The sequence below is a fragment of the Bufo bufo genome, chromosome 3, assembly GCF_905171765.1.
Source record: "Bufo bufo chromosome 3, aBufBuf1.1, whole genome shotgun sequence".
Taxonomy (NCBI): domain Eukaryota; kingdom Metazoa; phylum Chordata; class Amphibia; order Anura; family Bufonidae; genus Bufo; species Bufo bufo.
Window position 1 is genome coordinate 972,197 of NC_053391.1, and position 22,124 is coordinate 994,320.

The 22,124-nt window shown below is 49.5% G+C and overlaps 1 protein-coding gene across 3 annotated transcripts in view; it reads right to left on the bottom strand.

Annotated features, from left to right (window-relative positions):
• The window catches only part of PKNOX1 (PBX/knotted 1 homeobox 1), a 34,318-nt gene extending 13,138 nt beyond the window's left edge, over positions 1-21,180 (bottom strand). The window contains exons 1-7 of one of the 3 annotated variants that reach the window (XM_040422735.1): positions 20,851-21,180; positions 18,355-18,456; positions 17,509-17,618; positions 17,257-17,428; positions 12,997-13,161; positions 12,823-12,913; positions 12,150-12,286 (exon numbers count right to left, since the gene is read on the bottom strand). In XM_040422735.1, coding sequence (XP_040278669.1) covers positions 12,150-12,286; positions 12,823-12,913; positions 12,997-13,161; positions 17,257-17,428; positions 17,509-17,618; positions 18,355-18,405 — 726 coding nt within the window. In that variant the 5' untranslated portion in view covers positions 18,406-18,456; positions 20,851-21,180. The remainder of the gene's footprint in view (positions 1-12,149; positions 12,287-12,822; positions 12,914-12,996; positions 13,162-17,256; positions 17,429-17,508; positions 17,619-18,354; positions 18,457-20,850) is intronic. The other 2 variants (XM_040422736.1, XM_040422737.1) reach the window with 2 other exon arrangements.
• Between the last annotated feature and the right edge of the window lie 944 nt (positions 21,181-22,124).

The following is a 22,124-nucleotide window of genomic DNA, read 5'->3' on the forward strand; positions in this document are numbered from 1 at the left end:
ACTATGGACTATATACTGTAAGAGCAGTGAGACTATGGACTCTTTACTGTAAGAGCGGTGAGACTATGGACTCTTTACTGTAAGAGCAGTGAGACTATGGACTATTTACTGTAAGAGCAGTGAGAATATGGGGGGGGGGAGAAAAACGGAGAGGGCACATAAAAGGGGAATGAGAGGTGATAACAGAGGGAGAAAAGATAACTGAGGAAGGAGAGGAAATAAGGGGAGGACAGATAATGGAGGAAGGAAAGGAGATAACAGGGAAAAGGCAGATAATTAGGGAAGGAGAGGAGATTACGGGGAGGGCAGACAACAGATGAAGGAGAGGATATAAAAGGTGCAGGATAGATAATGGAGGAAGGAGCGGGATAAAATGGGGGAGGTTAGATAACAGAAGGAGAGGAGATAACATGGGAGGGAAGATAACGGAGGAAAAAGTGGAGATAACGGGTGGAGGGCAGGTAATAGGGGAAAGAGAGGAGATAACAAGAGGAGGGCAGATAATGGAGAAAGTCGAGGAGATAACAAGGGGAGGGCAGATAACGAAGCAAGGAGAGTAGATAACAGGGTAGGGCAGATAATAGAGGAAGGATAGGAGATAACGGGGGGAAGGCAGATAACGGAAGAAGGAGTGGAGATAACATGGGAGGAAAGATAACTGAGGAAGATGTGGAAATAACTGAGGAAGGAGAAGGGATAATAGGGGGAGGACAGATAATGGAGGAAGTCGAGGAAATAACAAGAGGAGGCAGATAACGAAGCAAGGAGAGGAGATGACAGGGGAGGGCAGATAACGGAATGAGGGAGAGGAGATAACAGGGAGGGCAGATATTTAGGGAAGGAGAGGAGATAACAAGAGGAGGACAGATAATGGAGAAAGTCAAGGAGATAACAAGGGGAGGGCAGATAATGAAGCAAAGAGAGGAGATAAGAGGGGAAGGCAGATAATAGAGAAAGGAGAGGAGATAACTGGTGGAGGGCATATGATGGAGGAACGAGAGCAGCAGATAATAGGGGAATGAGAGGAGATAACGGGGAGGGCAGACAACGGAAGGAGAGGAGATAACATAACTGAGGAGGAAGTGGAAATAACGGTTAAATGGGTTGTCCAAGTTATGAAAATATATATATAGCACTGTAAATCTGATGGGCAGCAATATATATCTGAGCTAAGCAAGTTTTAGGCCAAATTTTTTTTTATTTTTCCTCATTTCCTTGGTTTTCTTCTGGCCCTTTGTTTACCTGCAATAACAACAATCTGTGCCCCCCCCCCCCCCCCTCCGGCTCTGCAAAGGGAGTGAATATAAGTGCTCCCTGCCCTGAGTGACATGTCCGCCTGCTGGGAGACTCAGCAGCATGTTGTATGTGTAGGACTACAAGTCCCAGCTGTACAATGACACTGCTGATACACACAGGATCTCCCCCCTACTTCTCTTTCAGCTCCTGTGCCCAGCATTTCTCTCCTCACTGCCTGCAGCTACTCAGTAAAGCCTTCAGCCCTGAGTCTGTGCAGCTGAAGGGGTAATCTTTCCTGAAGTATCCAGTAGGAGGGAGACACAGGGCAGACGGCAGAGCAGGGGGGCGTCTCGTGTACAGACACATATCTGATCTCTCAGGCTTTGTGCACAAAACATCATCAGAGCAGGGAGAGAAGTGACATCACAGGTCATGTGACCCTCAGTGAAATCTGAAAAACCAGCCACCGGAGATAAAGTGAGTTAATTGGAAAGTCCTTTCATTTGACTAGTTAGAAACATACAAAGAACAAAAAAATAACTCGGACAACCCCTTTAACCCCTTAAGGATGTCCGTGACTTCAGGAACAGCGCAGTACATGTACGGCGCTGTGATCTGGTGGGTCTGGCAGTCACTGATAGCAGGACCCCTGCTGCATGCGCCGGCACCGGTGAAATCACCGATGCCGGCGCATTAACCCTTGATGTGCCGCGGTCAGCGCTGACCGCGGCACGTGCGATGTCCTTGCGGGGATCGGAGCTTCTGTAACGGTGACCCTATGGCAGGGAAGGCAGCCCGATGCTTTCCTTAGGCTTTGTGGCTGCCTTCCGGGAGAGCCTGTGAGATTCAGCCCCCTGGATCTCACAGGCAAAAAGGCTGTAAGTATATTATTGAGGTTATATATTGAGGTGTATGTTGTATAATTATTATTTTAAAGATTACTATTAAAAGTATATTTTAAGGTTTCCCATTATTCAGTTTATTTCTATTTACCAGTTGGGTGCCATTTATATAGAATCTGTGTGACCAGCCTTGACCTTGGTTAAGTTAAAACACTTTTGTAACCACAAGGGTATGGCAGGTTTTTTGGCTACCGGCCTGGATAGAAATCAATGGTTAACAGAGGCCAGTGACGCGTTTTCAGAAAAGACACTTGCCTTGAAAAGATATACCCCTTCGTTCAAAGCCGCCTTTAAAGAATTGACAAAAACCTTCAAGGAACAAATACAGTCCCTGGAAAATTGTCTAAAACACCAGATAGTACCCAGGGGCCCAAGGATCTCCCTCACTCCAGCCAGTAGGTGCAGGAGCTCTACGCTTATGACGAAATGGGAGGAGGAGGCAACTAAAAGCTCCCTACGATTTATGTCACTCCTGCTGGAGGAGGAAAGGGTTAACCTGAACCTACTGGATGCTAAATTGAAGGAACAGATTGAGGTCACGAATAAACTGAAACAAGAACCAGACTTTATCAATAAGGAGGCGCAACTACAAACTACACTGGAGAGATTTCACTTGAAGGAGAGAAAGCACCGCCAGTTCAAGACTTCAGAGAAAACAGAGTCTACATCACTATTGAGCGCGGAACCCAAAGAACAACTGGGAAGCCTGATTCGGACATCTCTTCAAGTGAGACTGACGCCTCTGAAGGCGAATAGGAGGGTAATCAATCAAATCATGGAAGAGGTCGTGGACGCAGAAGGGGAAGAGGGTCACGTGGAACGTATGAAAATCTTGGTCCACGGGGATCCTATGATAATAGTGGTGTACATTTTTTAGAACAAAAAATACCGTACCATCTGCGGAACCGCAACCCAGCTGCATCACCCATGATCCCAAACCAAAGCAGTGCGGGCAGATACTAAATCTCTCATCCAGAACACTTGAACAGGCAGAAATGGCAATCCTTGGCAAGGGGCTATCATTTGTGCCGACATCTTTCTTCAACTTGTTCAATTGGATCAAGGATCTGAGTTTGTTTGCCAGGAAACTCAAATGGCACAAACACTTCTCCTTGACCAATAGGCGGGAGAGTAGAGAGCTAGGCATTCCATCAGAAATCCTACAGGATGTCAAACTTCTTTTTAACCCGAGTGAAAGCACAATGCAGGAAGGTAAAGGGCCCTTTACGATGCTAAAAGATAGAAGCACCAGAACACCACCAGTTGGCGACCCTTCCTGCATCGATGTTTTCTTGCACCAAGTGTCTCGGGAATTGGAGCATCTGACTCCGGAGAAACCCAGATTCAACTGCTCCAAAGCAGAATACAAGGCAATAGAAAACTTGGCATGTGACAAAAGCATCACAATTAAATCCTCCGATAAAGGGGGCAATGTGGTGCTCTTGGACACACCGAATTACAAAAAGCTTTGCCTTGACCTACTGAGAGATACGGACACTTATGAAAGACTTAAAAGTGATCCTACGGTCGGTTATCAAACAGCACTTAAGACCATTCTCTGTGAGGCCAAAACATCGGGCCTAATCTCAGTAGATGAATTTGAATTTCTGTATAAAAAACACCCTACCGTCCCTACCTTTTACAGCCTCCCAAAGGTCCACAAGGGAACCACACCCTTGAAAGGACGTCCCATAGTGTCCAGGGTGAACAGCTTGGGACAGAATGTGGGGATTTACCTGGATTACATTTTGGCCCCATTTGTCAGGACTCTACCCTCTTACATTAGGGATACAAGTGATCTTTTGGGTCGATTGGAAGGTGTCTCTATAGATGACGGTACATGGTTAGCCTCCATTGATGTTGAGGCGTTATATTCCTCAATCCCACATCATTTGGGACTGAGAGCGGCGGAGACCTTTTTGTTGACTAGAGGCCGCCAGTACTATACCCACAACTATCTGGTTCTGAGACTATTGGAATTTACGCTGACGTGTAACTATTTCCTCTTTGATGGTGTCTTCTACCACCAGCTCAGGGGCACGGCGATGGGGAGTCCCTGCGCCCCCTCGTATGCCAACTTGTTCCTGGGCTGGTGGGAGGAGACAATCGTATTCGGTGAATCTTTGGCCCATGTGGTCACACATGTGGGGACGTGGGTCAGATTCATCGATGATATCTTTCTTCTGTGGAATGGGGAGGCTGGCCAACTGCAACATTTTGTGGAGGGACTTAACACCAATGATGTTGGGCTGCGGTTCACGTCAGAAGTTCAAAAAGATTCCCTACCCTTTCTGGATATAATGATCATGAGAGGAAGTCGGGGTGAACTTCAAACCAAAACATATAGAAAGCCAACATCTACTAACTCCCTTCTAAATTGGAACAGCCATCATCCCCTTCCCCTGAAAAGGGGTATCCCCACTGGACAGTACCTGCGAATGAGGAGGAATTGCTCCACCTTTAAGGAATTTAAACAACAGGCTGATGACCTACGAGAGAGGTTCAGGGATAAAGGTTATCCTGAATCGACTCTCAGAGTAGCCTACCAAAAAGCCTGTGCAAGAAGTCGAACGGAGCTCCTCCATCCCAATAAGGTAGAGAAGGGGGATAAACAGATTCGCCTAATAGGTACCTTTGATGGGGCTGCCAGAGAGGTGCGTGAGGTCCTATCTAAACACTGGAACATTTTACTGCTGGACCCAGACATTAAAGAAATTGTTGCACCTACTGCAAGCATTACGTATCGCAGGGGTCGGAGTATACGAGACCGTCTAGTATGCAGCCACTTCAGCGGGAACAATGAGCAGTTGGGGAGTTGGCTCAAACCCGTTGAGGGTTGCTTTCGCTGCAGTGGCTGCGTCGCATGCCCCTTTATCAAGAAAGGCTCAGTTTTCTTTAGCAATGTAACCGGCAAGAACTACTCCATCAAGGGATTCCTTAACTGTAGATCTAAAGGAATAGTCTACAAGGCCACATGTCACTGTGGCATGGAGTATGTGGGTTAAACCACGCGTGAATTTCGAAGGAGGGTGGGGGAGCACCTTGGAGACATCAGGCATAAAAGACACACCCCACTGGCCAAACATATAGAAACCAGCCACAATGGTAATTGAAAGGGCCTGACGTTCATGGGTATTGAAGTAATCCCTCCCCTGAAGAGAGGGGGCAATTGGCATAGGAGGATATTGCAGAGGGAGACCAAAACGCATTGCACCCGCGCGATAAAAACTGAACAACGGAACGCAATCGCAGTCAAAACTGACTGCAATTGGGTACCTACTCCCGCGGGTTTGCCGCAACGCATCCGGACACGCTCGTGTGAACTCAGCCTTACAGCCAATGCATCACAATACAGAAGCATTGTCATGCATTGTAAAGGGGATCAGACCCCCAAAAGTTTAAGTCCTAGAGTGGGACAAAATATAAAGTGTAAAAAAAAAAAGTTAAAAAAAATCAGGTTTTACAAAAAAAATTAAAAGTTTCAAGTAAAAAAAAAAAAAAAAGCGTCCTTTTCCCAAAATAAAGTAAAAATAAATTGTTAAAAAATTTGACATATTAGGCATATTAGGCATGTCCGTGTCCATATCGGCCGGCTCTATAAAAATATCACATGACTTAACCCCTTAAATGAACACTGTCAAAAAACTAAAATAAAAACTGTGCATTTTTTTGTTAACTTACATCACTAAAAGTGCAACACCAAGCGATCAAAAAGGCGTATGCCCCCCAAAATAGTACCAATCTAACCATCACCTCATCCCGCTAAAAATTATACCCTACCTAAGACAATCGCCCAAAAGATAAAAAAAAACTATGGCTCTCAGACTATGGAGACACCAAAACATGATTTTTATTTTGTTTCAAAAATGCTATTATTGTGTAAAACTTATATATAAAAAAGTATAAAGTATAAAGTATATAAAAAAAGTATACATATTAGGTATTGCCGCGTCCGTAACAACCTGCTCTATAAAAATACCACATGACCTAACCCCTCAGGTGAAGACCGTAGCAAAAAAAAAAAAAAACGGCGTCAGAAAAAGCCATTTACAGTCACCTTACATCACAAAAAGTGTAATAGCAAACGATCAAAAAGTCATGTACACCCTAAAATAGTGCCAATCAAACCGTCATCTCACCCCGCAAAAATTATACCCTACCTAAGACAATCGCCCAAAAACTGAAAAAACTATGGCTCTCAGGCTATGGAGACACTAAGGCTGGTTTCACACGGGCGTTGCGGGAAAATGTGCGGGTGCGTTGCGGGAACACCCGCGATTTTTCCGCGCGAGTGCAAAACATTGTAATGCGTTTTGCACTCGCGTGAGAAAAATCGCGCATGTTTGGTACCCAAACCCGAACTTCTTCACAGAAGTTCAGGCTTGGGATCGGTGTTCTGTAGATTGTATTATTTCCCCTAATAACATGGTTATAAGGGAAAATAATAGCATTATGAATACAGAATGCATAGTACAATAGGGCTGGAGGGGTTAAAAAAAAGAAAGAAATAATTTAACTCACCTTAGTCCACTTGATAGCGCAGCCCGGCATCTCCTTCTGTATTCTTTCTTTAGGACCTGGGTAAAGGACCTTTGGTGATGTCACTCCGGTCATCACATGATCCATCACCATGGTAAAAACGATCATGTGATGGACCATGTGATGACAGGAGTGACATCACCAAAGGTCCTTGACCTATAATGAATGCTCACCACAGGTCCTGTTCAGTAAAGAAGACAGAAGGAGATGCCGGCTCCGCGATCAAGTGGACTAAGGTGAGTTAAATTTATTTTTATTTAACCCCTCCAGCGCTGTTTTACTTTGCATTCTGTATTCAGAATGCTATTATTTTCCCTTATAACCATGTTATAAGGGAAAATAATAATGATCGGGTCTCCATCCCGATCGTCTCCTAGCAACCGTGCGTGAAAATCGCACCGCATCCACACTTGCTTGCGGATGCTTGCGATTTTCACGCAGCCCCATTCACTTCTATGGGGCCTGCGTTGTGTGAAAAACGCAGAATATAGAACATGCTGCGATTTTCACGCAACAAGTGATGCGTGAAAATCACCGCTCATGTGAACAGCCCCATAGAAATGAATGGGTTGGTATTCAGTGCGGGTGCAATGTGTTCCCCTCACGCATCGCATCCGCGTGGAATACTCGCCCGTGTGAAAGGGGCCTAAAACATGGTTTTTTTTGTTAAAAAAATATCATTGTGTAAAACTTACATAAATAAAAAAAAATTGACATATTAGGTATCTCTGCGTCCTTAAGAACCTGCTCTATAAAAATATCACATGACTTAACCCCTCAGGTGAACACCGTAAAAAATAAAAATAAAAACAGTGTCAAAAAAGGCATTTTTTGTCACCTAACATAACAAAAAGTGTAATAGCAAGAGATCAAAGTCATATACACCCTAAAATAGTGCCAATCAAACCATCATCTCATCCCGAAAAAAATGAGCCCCTACACAAGACAGTCGCCCAAAAAATATAAAAAATCTACGGCTTTGAGAATGTGGAGACACTAAAAAATCATATTTCTTTTTTTCAAATTTGGTATTGTCGCGTCCGTGACAACCGGCTCTATATATATATATATATCACATGATCTAACCTGTCAGATGAACGTTGTAAATAACAAAAAATAAAAACGGTGCCAAAGCAGTTATTTCTTGTTATCTTGCCTCACAAAAAGTGTAATATAGAACAAACAAAAATCATATGTACCCTAATATAGTACAAACAAAACTGCCACCTTATCCCGTAGTTTCCAAAATGGGTCACTTTTTTGGAGTTTCTACTCTAGGGGTGCATCAGGGGGGGTTCAATTGTGACATGGCACCTTAAAATTATCCCAGTGAAATCTGCTTTCCAAAAACCATATGGCGTTCCTTTACTTCTGCGCCCTGCCGTGTGCCCGTACAGCGGTTTATGACCACATATGGGGTGTTTCTGTAAACTACAGAATCAGGGCAATAAATATAGAGTTTGGTTTGGCTGTTAACCCTTGCTTTGTTAGTGGGTAAAAATGGATTAAAATGGAAAATCTGCCAAAAAAGTGAAATTCTGAAATTTCATCTCCATTTTCCATTAATTCTTGTGAAACACCTAAAAGGTTAAAAAGTTTGTAAAATCAGTTTTAAATACCTTGAGGGGTGTAGTTTCTAAAAGGGGGCCATTTATGGGGGGTTTCTATTATGTAGGCCTCACAAAGTGACTTCAGACCTGAACTGGTCCTTAAAAAGTGGGTTTTGGAAATTTTCTGAAAAATTTCAAGATTTGCTTCTAAACTTCTAATCCTTCTAACGTCCCGAAAAAATAAAATGTCATTTACAAAATGATCCAAACATGAAGTAGACATATGGGGGATGTAAAGTAATAACTGTTTTGGAGGTATTACCATCTATTATAAAAGCAGAGAAATAGAAATTTTGAAATGAGCTAATTTTTCCAAATTTTTTGGTAAGTGTATTTTTTTTTAAATAAAAAAAAAATTATTTTGTCTAAATTTTACCAGTGTCATGAAGTACAATATGTGATGAGAAAACAATCTCAGAACGGCCTGGATAAGTCAAAGCGTTATAAAGTTATCACCACATAAAGTGACACTGGTCAGATTTGCAAAGAATGGCCGGGTCCTTAAGGTGAAATATGGCAGGGTCCTTAAGGGGTTAAGGGCAGATAACTCAGGAAGGAGGGGAGATAATAGGGGGAGGACAGATAATAGAGGAAGTCGAGGAGATAACGGGGGGGGGGGGGGGAGGCAGATAATGAAGCAAGGAAAGGAGATAACAGGGGAGGGCAGAAAATAGAGGAAGAAGAGCAGATAATAGGCGGAGGGCAGATAATAGGGGAAGGAGAGGAGATAACAAGAGGAGGACAGATAACAGAAGGAGAGGAGATAACAGGGGAGGGCAGATAACTGAGGAAGGAGAGGAAATAACAGGGGGAGGGTAGATAACTGAGGAAGGAGAGGAGATAACAGGGGGAGGGTAGATAACTGAGGAAGGAGAGGAGATAACAGGGGGAGGGCAGATAATAGAGGAAGGAGAGGAGATAACAGGGGAGGGCAGATAACTGAGGAAGCAGAGGAGATAACAGGGGAGGGCAGATAACTGAGGAAGGAGAGGAGATAACAGGGGGAGGGCAGATAATAGGGGAAGGAGAGGAGATAACAAGAGGAGGACAGATAACAGAAGGAGAGGAGATAACAGGGGAGGGTAGATAACTGAGGAAGGAGAGGAGATAACAGGGGGAGGGCAGATAATGTAAGAAGCAGAGGAGATAACAGGGGAGGGTAGATAACTGAGGAAGGAGAGGAAATAACAGGGGGAGGGTAGATAACTGAGGAAGGAGAGGAGATAACAGGGGGAGGGTAGATAACTGAGGAAGGAGAGGAGATAACAGGGGGAGGGCAGATAATAGAGGAAGGAGAGGAGATAACAGGGGAGGGCAGATAACTGAGGAAGGAGAGGAGATAACAGGGGAGGGCAGATAACTGAGGAAGGAGAGGAGATAACAGGGAGGGCAGATAACTGAGGAAGGAGAGGAGATAACAGGGGGAGGGCAGATAATGTAAGAAGCAGAGGAGATAACAGGGGAGGGTAGATAACTGAGGAAGGAGAGGAGATAACAGGGGAGGGTAGATAACTGAGGAAGGAGAGGAGATAACAGGGGAGGGCAGATAACTGAGGAAGGAGAGGAGATAACAGGGGAGGGTAGATAACTGAGGAAGGAGAGGAGATAACAGGGGAGGGTAGATAACTGAGGAAGGAGAGGAGATAACAGGGGAGGGCAGATAACTGAGGAAGGAGAGGAGATAACAGGGGAGGGTAGATAACTGAGGAAGGAGAGGAGATAACAGGGGGGAGGGCAGATAACTGAGGAAGGAGAGGAGATAACAGGGGAGGGCAGATAACTGAGGAAGGAGAGGAGATAACAGGGGAGGGTAGATAACTGAGGAAGGAGAGGAGATAACAGGGGAGGGTAGATAACTGAGGAAGGAGAGGAGATAACAGGGGAGGGTAGATAACTGAGGAAGGAGAGGAGATAACAAGGGGAGGGTAGATAACTGAGGAAGGAGAGGAGATAACGGGGGGAGGGTAGATAACTGAGGAAGGAGAGGAGATAACAGGGGGAGGGCAGATAATGTAAGAAGCAGAGGAGATAACAGGGGGAGGGCAGATAACTGAGGAAGGAGAGGAGATAACAGGGGAGGGCAGATAACTGAGGAAGGAGAGGAGATAACAGGGGAGGGCAGATAACTGAGGAAGGAGAGGAGATAACAGGGGGAGGGCAGATAACTGAGGAAGGAGAGGAGATAACAGGGGGAGGGTAGATAACTGAGGAAGGAGAGGAGATAACAGGGGAGGGCAGATAACTGAGGAAGGAGAGGAGATAACAGGGGAGGGTAGATAACTGAGGAAGGAGAGGAGATAACAGGGGAGGGTAGATAACTGAGGAAGGAGAGGAGATAACAGGGGAGGGCAGATAACTGAGGAAGGAGAGGAGATAACAGGGGAGGGTAGATAACTGAGGAAGGAGAGGAGATAACAGGGGGGAGGGCAGATAACTGAGGAAGGAGAGGAGATAACAGGGGAGGGCAGATAACTGAGGAAGGAGAGGAGATAACAGGGGAGGGTAGATAACTGAGGAAGGAGAGGAGATAACAGGGGAGGGTAGATAACTGAGGAAGGAGAGGAGATAACAGGGGAGGGTAGATAACTGAGGAAGGAGAGGAGATAACAAGGGGAGGGTAGATAACTGAGGAAGGAGAGGAGATAACGGGGGGAGGGTAGATAACTGAGGAAGGAGAGGAGATAACAGGGGGAGGGCAGATAATGTAAGAAGCAGAGGAGATAACAGGGGGAGGGCAGATAACTGAGGAAGGAGAGGAGATAACAGGGGAGGGCAGATAACTGAGGAAGGAGAGGAGATAACAGGGGAGGGCAGATAACTGAGGAAGGAGAGGAGATAACAGGGGGAGGGCAGATAACTGAGGAAGGAGAGGAGATAACAGGGGGAGGGTAGATAACTGAGGAAGGAGAGGAGATAACAGGGGAGGGCAGATAACTGAGGAAGGAGAGGAGATAACAGGGGAGGGTAGATAACTGAGGAAGGAGAGGAGATAACAGGGGAGGGTAGATAACTGAGGAAGGAGAGGAGATAACAGGGGAGGGCAGATAACTGAGGAAGGAGAGGAGATAACAGGGGAGGGTAGATAACTGAGGAAGGAGAGGAGATAACAGGGGGAGGGCAGATAACTGAGGAAGGAGAGGAGATAACAGGGGAGGGTAGATAACTGAGGAAGGAGAGGAGATAACAGGGGAGGGTAGATAACTGAGGAAGGAGAGGAGATAACAGGGGAGGGCAGATAACTGAGGAAGGAGAGGAGATAACAGGGGAGGGTAGATAACTGAGGAAGGAGAGGAGATAACAGGGGAGGGCAGATAACTGAGGAAGGAGAGGAGATAACAGGGGGAGGGCAGATAACTGAGGAAGGAGAGGAGATAACAGGGGAGGGTAGATAACTGAGGAAGGAGAGGAGATAACAGGGGAGGGCAGATAACTGAGGAAGGAGAGGAGATAACAGGGGAGGGTAGATAACTGAGGAAGGAGAGGAGATAACAGGGGGAGGGCAGATAACTGAGGAAGGAGAGGAGATAACAGGGGGAGGGTAGATAACTGAGGAAGGAGAGGAGATAACAGGGGGAGGGCAGATAACTGAGGAAGGAGAGGAGATAACAGGGGAGGGTAGATAACTGAGGAAGGAGAGGAGATAACAGGGGGAGGGCAGATAGCTGAGGAAGGAGAGGAGATAACGGGGGAGGGCAGATAACTGAGGAAGGAGAGGAGATAACAGGGGAGGGTAGATAACTGAGGAAGGAGAGGAGATAACAGGGGAGGGTAGATAACTGAGGAAGGAGAGGAGATAACAGGGGAGGGTAGATAACTGAGGAAGGAGAGGAGATAACAGGGGAGGGCAGATAACAAGACTCACCTGTGAGTTCTGAATTCGGATGGTGCCAGGAGACAATGCTTGAGCCACAACCTGCCCTTGCGGGGTGACTACTGTTACAGGCTGGTACAGGGTGCCACCTGCTGGTAAGATACTGTGGTAAGGTGTACGGTAAAGTGCTGGAAGGAGAGTATATTTCACTCAGCTGGGTGAGATAAATGAAATCCAGAAAGCTGCAGTGGTTTCAGCAAAGTGTAGTTTGCTGAGACAGGTTTGTTTAGATTCTGTCCTGGGCTGGATTTCTTTGGACGGGTAGGTAGGTTGGTAGAGGGACCTACCAGTCCACACCCTTCATGGCTATTTCCCCCAGCAGAAGGTGATCCCAGGTGTCAGTCTGGGTCCGACGGCCTGGGAAGCTCCGATTCTCCTGGTGTACACGGAGATGAAGACAAGCTGTCTAGGTAGTGCCCGGACGGGCAGCAGTGTAGTCTATGGTTAGGGCTATACTGCTGCCGCAGCGTCACCAGGTGCGCTTGTATCGAGGATGCTGTTTTGGCTATGCTGCGTACCAGAAAATAGACTGGACTTTTTTTTCCTGCTGTCTCTACTAAAGTCTGTCATTGCCGACCCCACCCCAAGTATTAATGACACTGTGAGAAAACAACAGGAAGTGACATCATCACAAATGTGAAGGAAAAGGGTCTGTAAGTGGTACCTGACACGGTGGCCACTGCTACATTTCCCTGCTGGAGAGCAGCAGCCGGAACTACGATCCCCTGAGGACTGAGGGCACCGCTTATCCCACTCTGTAAAAACAAACAAGAGAAGTGGCAGTGACCAGAACGGACTGGGGGAGGGGGGTCTGGTGTACTATAGAGTGATTTCACACCTGCACGGGGGAGTAGGGGCCCCCCGGGTCCCCGCTCAGCAGGGTCTCGCTGTTCATCTTGGTCTTCAGGCAGGAGATGTAGCGGCTGCAGAAGTCCTTGCACAGCTCGTTCACCTTCTCCAGCTCCAGCAGGTGAATCCTCAGCACCTGAATGGCCTTCACCATCTGCAGAGAACAGAGATGTGAGGCCACACCCCATGACCCGCCTCCACACAGGCCACACCCTAAACACACCCCATGACCCACCTCCACACAGGCCACACCCTAAACACACCCCCATGACCTGCCTCCATACGTGCCACACTCTAAACAAACCCCATGACCTGCCTCCACACCCTAAACACACATTACCTGGTCCACACCCTAAACACACCCCATGACCTGCCTCCACACCCTAAACACACATTACCTGGTCCACACCCTAAACACACCCCATGACCCGCCCCCATACGTGCCACACCCTAAACACACCACATGACCCACCTCCACACAGGCCACACTCTAAACACACCCCCCATGACCTGCCTCCATACGTGCCACACCCTAAACAAACCCCATGACCTGCCTCCACACCCTAAACACACATTACCTGGTCCACACAGGCCACACCCTAAACACACCCCATGACCCGCCCCCATACGTGCCACACCCTAACCACACCACATGACCCACCTCCAGACCCTAAACACACATTACCTGGTCCACACAGGCCACACCCTAAACACACCGCATGTCCCACCTCCACACAGGCCACACCCTAAACACACCACATTACCCGGCTCCACATGGGCCACACCCTAAACACACCCCCATGACTTGCCTCCATACGTGCCACACCCTAAACACACCACATGACCCAGCTAAAAACAGGCCACACCCTAAACACACTCCCATGACCCGCCTCCATACATGACACACCCTAAACACACATGACCCACCTCCACATGGGCCACACCCAAAACATACTCTATGACCCGCCTCCATACGTGCCACCCTAAACACCTCATATAACCCCCCCCTGCTCCATACAAGAAGCCCATGACCTACCTCCTCATGGGCCTGCTCCATACACACCTCCACATGGGCCTGCTCCGTATACACCCTATGACGCACCTCCATATGGGCCTGCTCCATACACACCTCCACATGGGCCTGCTCCGTATACACCCTATGACGCACCTCCTCATGGGCCTCCTCCATACACACCTCCACATTGAAGACTATTTTTGAATATAAAAGAAAGAGAACTGACATAAACAGAAAAGAATCTTCTCCTGCAGCGCAATCCTTCTTTTTATCACACCTCCACATGGGCCTGCTCCGTATACACCCCATGACGCACCTCCATATGGGCCTGCTCCGTATACACTCCATGACGCACCTCCACATGGGTCTGCTCCGTATACACCCCATGACGCACCTCCACATGGGCCTGCTCCGTATACACCCCATGACGCACCTCCACATGGGTCTGCTCCGTATACACCCCATGACGCACCTCCACATGGGCCTGCTCCGTATACACCCCATGACGCACCTCCACATGGGCCTGCTCCGTATACACCCCATGACGCACCTCCACATGGGCCTGCTCCGTATACACCCCATGACGCACCTCCACATGGGTCTGCTCCGTATACACCCCATGACGCACCTCCACATGGGCCTGCTCCGTATACACCCCATGACGCACCTCCACATGGGCCTGCTCCGTATACACCCCATGACGCACCTCCACATGGGCCTGCTCCGTATACACCCCATGACGCACCTCCACATGGGCCTGCTCCGTATACACCCCATGACGCACCTCCATATGGGCCTGCTCCATACACACCTCCACATGGGCCTGCTCCGTATACACCCCATGACGCACCTCCTCATGGGCCTCCTCCATACACACCTCCACATTGAAGACTATTTTTGAATATAAAAGAAAGAGAACTGACATAAACAGAAAAGAATCTTCTCCTGCAGCGCAATCCTTCTTTTTATCACACCTCCTCATGGGCCTGCTCCGTATACACTCCATGACGCACCTCCACATGGGTCTGCTCCGTATACACCCCATGACGCACCTCCACATGGGCCTGCTCCGTATACACCCCATGACGCACCTCCACATGGGCCTGCTCCGTATACACCCCATGACGCACCTCCACATGGGCCTGCTCCGTATACACCCCATGACGCACCTCCACATGGGCCTGCTCCGTATACACCCCATGACGCACCTTCACATGGGCCTGCTCCGTATACACCCCATGACGCACCTCCACATGGGCCTGCTCCGTATACACCCCATGACGCACCTCCACATGGGCCTGCTCCGTATACACCCCATGACGCACCTCCACATGGGCCTGCGCCGTATACACCCCATGACGCACCTCCACATGGGCCTGCTCCATATACACCCCATGACGCACCTCCACATGGGCCTGCTTTGTATACACCCCATGACGCACCTCCACATGGGCCTGCTCCACACACCCCATGACGCACCTCCACATGGGCCTGCTCTGTACACACTCCATGACGCACCTCCACATGGGCCTGCTCCATATACACCCCATGACGCACCTCCACATGGGCCTGCTCCGTATACACCCCATGACGCACCTCCACATGGGCCTGCTCCGTATACACCCCATGACGCACCTCCACATGGGCCTGCTCCGTATACACCCCATGACGCACCTCCACATGGGCCTGCTCCATATACACCCCATGACGCACCTCCACATGGGCCTGCTCCATATACACCCCATGACGCACCTCCACATGGGCCTGCTCCATACACACTCCATGACGCACCTCCACATGGGCCTGCTCCATACACACTCCATGACGCACCTCCACATGGGCCTGCTCCATACACACTCCATGACGCACCTCCACATGGGCCTGCTCCATACACACTCCATGATGCACCCATATACACACCCCATGATCCTCCTCCACGTGAGCCTGATCCATACACACACCCCATGACTCGCCTCTAATGCTGCAGGTTGTGTTGTATTACAACCTTCCCTCTGTGCACCAGAGTCCAGCTGAGTCACACTGACTACTACCTCATCGGACAGCAGCAAACTCCTCTCAGCTAAACTCATTCACACCCCATGCTATCATCACAGCAGCACCCCCACCACATCAGTCCTCACAATGGTCTACCCACTAGGCTGTCCTCTCCATCCCACCCATCATCCCTCATCATGGTCTACCCATCAGGCTGTCCTCTCCATCGCACCACATCAGTACCCACCATGGTCTACCTGCCAAGCTGTCCTCTCCATCCCCACAGTCAGCTCTCATCATGGTCTACCCACCAGGCTGTCCACTTCCACCCCCCTACTGCCCGTCAGCCCTCAGCATGGGCTACCCAACAGGCTGTTCTCTTCATCCCACTCATCATGGGCTACCCACTAGGCTGTGCTCTCCATCCCCAACTATCAGCCCTAACCATGCTCTACCCACCAGGCTGTCCTCTCCATCGCACTACATCAGTGCCCACCATGGTCTACCCACCAGGCTGTCCTCTCCATCCCCAACCATCAACCCTCATTATGGTCTACCCACCGGGCTGTCCTCTCCATCCCCAACCATCAACCCTCATCATGGTCTACCTACCGGGCTGTCCTCTCCATCCCCAACCATCAGCCCTCATTATGGGCTACCCACCAGGCAACCCCCTTTCATCACCACCACATCAGCCCTCCTCATGATCTACCTACCAGGCTGTCCTCTCCATCCCCATCGTCACCCCTCATTAAGGTCTACCCACCAGGCTGTCTACTTCCATCCCACCACATCAGTGCTCATCATGGTCTACCCACCAAGCTGTCCTCTCTATCCCCAACCATCAACCCTCATCATGGTCTACCCAGCGAGCTGTCCTCTTCATCCCTACCGTCAGAACTTCCCCCTACTTCCCATCAGCCCTCATCATGGGCTACCCACCAGGCTGTCCTCTCCACCTCACCCATCATGGTCTACCCACCAGGCTGTCCACTTCTATCCCACCCATCAACCCTCATCATGGTCTACCCACCAGGCTGTCCTCTCCATCCCACCACATCACCCCTCATCATGGTCTACCCACCCGGCTGTCCTCTGCATCTCCACCCACCAGGCTATCCTCTGCATCCCACCCATCATCCCTCACCATAGTCTACCCACAAGGCTGTCCTCTGCATCTCCACCCATCAGGCTGTCCACTTCCATCCAACTCATCATCCCTCATAAAGGTCTACCCACCAGGCTGTCTGTTTCCGGGTCATCTGAGAAGAAGTCCTTCCCCTCCTTGTGCTGTCTCCTCACAAAGGTCTCTATGTCCAGGTCAAAGCTGGCAGAGGTGGTACTTTCTGACCCTTGGGTGCAGCCTTCACACTTCTCAAAAAGCAGAGCAAGCAGAGGGAAGAGCGGGTGCCTGTAGGGCGAGAAAAAGAGCAGTGGTCTATAGGGGAGTCCTCCTACGTGTGGTGTACGCAGTTCTCAGGCCCACCTCACCTGTAAATAGCCTGCTTATCGGTCTCCATGGGGCTGTCTCCAGCTGCTGGGCTCTGCACCGATGGCTCACTGCTCACCAGGTCCTGCTCCGTCTTGAACTGGGTGACAACCTACATTTACAGAGAGAGGAAAGGAACCTGAGCCTATCCTTGAAACCAAGGGATTGGGAGGAAAGGGCAACCGAGGGGGTCCGCAAAAGAGGGCAACAGAGGGGGTCCGCAAAAGAGGGCAACCGAGGGGGTCCGCAGAGGAGGCCAACCGAGGGGGACCGCAGAGGAGGCCAACCGAGGGGGTCCGCAGAGGAGGCCAACCGAGGGGGTCCGCAGAGGAGGCCAACCGAGGGGGTCCGCAGAGGAGGCCAACCGAGGGGGTCCGCAGAGGAGGCCAACCGAGGGGGTCCGCAGAGGAGGCCAACCGAGGGGGTCCGCAGAGGAGGCCAACCGAGGGGGTCCGCAGAGGAGGCCAACCGAGGGGGTCCGCAGAGGAGGCCAACCGAGGGGGTCCGCAGAGAAGGCCAACCGAGGGGGTCCGCAGAGGAGGCCAACCGAGGGGGTCCGCATGAGAGGTCAACCAAGGGGTCCGCAGAAGAGGCCAACCGAGGTGGTGGGGGTAGTGTCTGAAACTAGGTGATTGGGAGGAGGGGGCAACCAAGGGGTCCGCAGAAGAGGGCAACCGAGGGGGTCCGCAGAGGAGGGCAACCGAGGGGTATAGAGGAGTGAGATGAGGTGTCTGCTGACATCTACCGAGGCTCACAATAGTCGTGCAGAGTAAGAACAGATGAGTGGACGTCCTGCGGTCACTACTGCGCACTGTCCACCAGAGGTCCCCATCACCCGACCCCGTTACCTGCGGCTCCTCCGGGTAGTTTTCCATGCCCATATGGTCTGTGGACATCATACTGCGCTGACTGCTGCCCTCATCTCACAGCTGATACCTCGGCGCACTGACCTGAGGAGCAAGAGAGGAACGTCAACAGAAACTGTAAAGAACGTAAAAAACTATGAGGTATCGGGGGAGGGAGGCCGCGTACTGCGAGGTATTAGGTAGAGAGGCCACATGCTGCGAGGTATTAGGTAGAGAGGCCACATGCTGCGAGGTATTAGGTAGAGAGGCCACATGCTGCGAGGTATTAGGTAGAGAGGCCACATGCTGCGAGGTATTAGGGAGGGAGGCCACGTACTGCGAGGTATCGGGGGGGGGGAGGCCGCGTACTGCGAGGTATCGGGGAGGGAGGCCGCGTACTGCAAGGCATCGGGGAGGGAGGCCGCGTACTGCAAGGCATCGGGGAGGGAGGTATCGGGGGGGAGGCTGCGTACTAAGAGGCATCGGGGAGGGAGGCCGCGTACTGCGAGGCATCGGGGAGGGAGGCTGTGTACTGCGAGGCATCGGGGAGGGAGGCCGCGTACTGCGAGGCATCGGGGAGGGAGGCCATGTACTGCGAGGCATCGGGGAGGGAGGCCGCGTACTGCGAGGCATCGGGGAGGGAGGCCGCGTATTGCGAGGTATCGGGAAGAATCCTGTGCACATATTCAGTGTGGACACAAAAAGAACACAGATATTCCCGGGTGCACACACTGAGGAAGGAATTTATTTCCAGGTGCACTCAAAACAGAGGAATCATTTCCAAGTGCACACATATGAGAGGAAATAATTTCCTAAAGCAACACGAAGGAGGAAGCCATTTCTGGGTGCAAACACAGAAGAGGACGCAATTTCCCGGTGCACACATGGGGGAGGAAATCACTTCCTAAAGCACACACGAGGGAGGAAGCCATTTCCGGGTGCAAACACAAAAGAGGACGCAATTTCCCGGTGCACACATGGGGGAAGAAATCACTTCCTAAAGCACACACGAGGGAGGAAGCCATTTCTGGGTGCACTCATGGGAAATGAAGCCATTTCCGGGTGCACACACGGAAGAGGAAGCCAATTCCGGGTGCACACACGGGAAAGGAAACCATTTCCTCGTGCACACACGGGAAAGGAAGCCATTTCCGGGTGCACTCATGGGAAAGGAAACCATTTCCGGGTGCACTCATGGGAAAGGAAACCATTTCCGGGTGCACTCATGGGAAAGGAAACCATTTCCGGGTGCACTCATGGGAAAGGAAACCATTTCCGGGTGCACTCATGGGAAAGGAAACCATTTCCGGGTGCACTCAAGGGAAAGGAAACCATTTCCGGGTGCACTCATGGGAAAGGAAACCATTTCCGGGTGCACTCATGGGAAAGGAAACCATTTCCGGGTGCACTCATGGGAAAGGAAACCATTTCCGGGTGCACTCATGGGAAAGGAAGACATTTCCGGGTGCACACATGGGAAAGGAAGCCATTTCCGGGTGCACTCCTGGGAAAGGAAGCCATTTCCGGGTGCATTCATGGGAAAGGAAGCCATTTCCGGGTGTACACACGGAAGAGGAAGCCAATTCCGGGTGCACACATGGGAAAGGAAGCCTTTTCCGGGTGCACTCATGGGAAAGGAAACCATTTCCAGGGGCACACACGAAGGAGGAAGCCATTTCTGGGTGCAAACACAGAAGAGGACGCAATTTCCAGGTGCACACATGGGGGAGGAAATCACTTCCTAAAGCACACACGAGAGAGGAAGCCATTTCCGGGTGCACTCATGGAAAATGAAGCCATTTCCGGGTGAACACACGGAAGAGGAAGCCAATTCTGGGTGCACACACGGGAAAGGAAGCCATTTCCTTGTGCACACACGGGAAAGGAGCCATTTCCATGTGCACTCATGGGAAAGAAAGCCATTTCCGGGTGCACTCATGGGAAAGGAAGCCATTTCCAGCGGCACACACGGAAGAGGAAGCCATTTCCAGGTGCACACACGGGAAGGAAGCCATTTCCGGTAGAAAACCACGGGAAGGAAGCCATTTCCGGGTGCACACTGATTAGAAACCCTTTTCACACTTTTTAACAGTTCTCCCCTCCCCGTTCCAGTGAAGCCCCTCCCCTGGCTGCTCCGCCCTCGGTTCTGCCCCGCCCTCCGGCCGCTAATGCTGGAACCCTGGCAACAGCCCTGAGCCCACTGTGATTGGCTGAGCGCTGAAGGGGCCGCTGTCTATTGGATGGACGGGGAAGGCGCGCTCACGTGAGAAGGGCGCGTCCACGATGGTGGAGGGCGGGTCCAGACTCGCGCATAAGGAGGGGGAGGGTCCGGGGACGCGCAGGGATAGCACGGTGGGAGGCCGGGGGCGCGCAGAACGGAGACGAGAAGACCCGGGGGGCCGTGGCAGCGTGTATGGAGAGTGTGCAGAGCGGGAGGGCGGCGGGGAGGACGAGGAAGCGGTGCGAGCCGGCGGGCGGGCGCTGTGACTGACAGCTTACCCGGTGCCAATCTTCGTCACACTGACAAGCGGCTGCAGCAATCGGGACCCGCAGGGGCGCCTACGTCATCACGTTCCACGCCGCATATTAGCATAAGGCAGGCTGGCGATGTGACGTCATCACGTAGGGTGGGACTATGTAAGCAGTCATGTGGACGTCTCTCTGCTGATTGGCTGCAGCTTGGATCATAAATATTTAAAAACACGGATGTCTACGCATGCGCACTGTCCACTTGTCGCATCTGTGTCTGTATATAAAGCCCTATATCATCTGTGTAATGTCTGTATATATATCTACATATAACCCTATATCCTCTGTGTAATGTCTGTATATATATCTACATATAACCCTATATCCTCTGTGTAATGTCTGTATATATCTACATATAACCCTATATCCTCTGTGTAATGTCTGTATATATATCTACATATAACCCTATATCCTCTGTGTAATGTCTGTATATATATCTACATATAACCCTATATCCTCTGTGTAATGTCTGTATATATCTACATATAACCCTATATCCTCTGTGTAATGTCTGTATATATCTACATATAACCCTATATCCTCTGTGTAATGTCTGTATATATATCTACATATAACCCTATATCATCTGTGTAATGTCTGTATATATATCTACATATAACCCTATATCCTCTGTGTAATGTCTGTATATATCTACATATAACCCTATATCCTCTGTGTAATGTCTGTGTATATCTACATATAACCCTATATCCTCTGTGTAATGTCTGTATATATCTACATATAACCCTATATCCTCTGTGTAATGTCTGTATATATCTACATATAACCCTATATCCTCTGTGTAATGTCTGTATATATATCTACATATAACCCTATATCATCTGTGTAATGTCTGTATATATCTACATATAACCCTATATCCTCTGTGTAATGTCTGTATATATCTACATATAACCCTATATCATCTGTGTAATGTCTGTATATATCTACATATAACCCTATATCCTCTGTGTAATGTCTGTATATATCTACATATAACCCTATATCCTCTGTGTAATGTCTGTATATATATCTACATATAACCCTATATCATCTGTGTAATGTCTGTATATATCTACATATAACCCTATATCATCTGTGTAATGTCTGTATATATCTACATATAACCCTATATCCTCTGTGTAATGTCTGTGTATATCTACATATAACCCTATATCATCTGTGTAATGTCTGTGTATATCTACATATAACCCTATATCATCTGTGTAATGTCTGTATATATC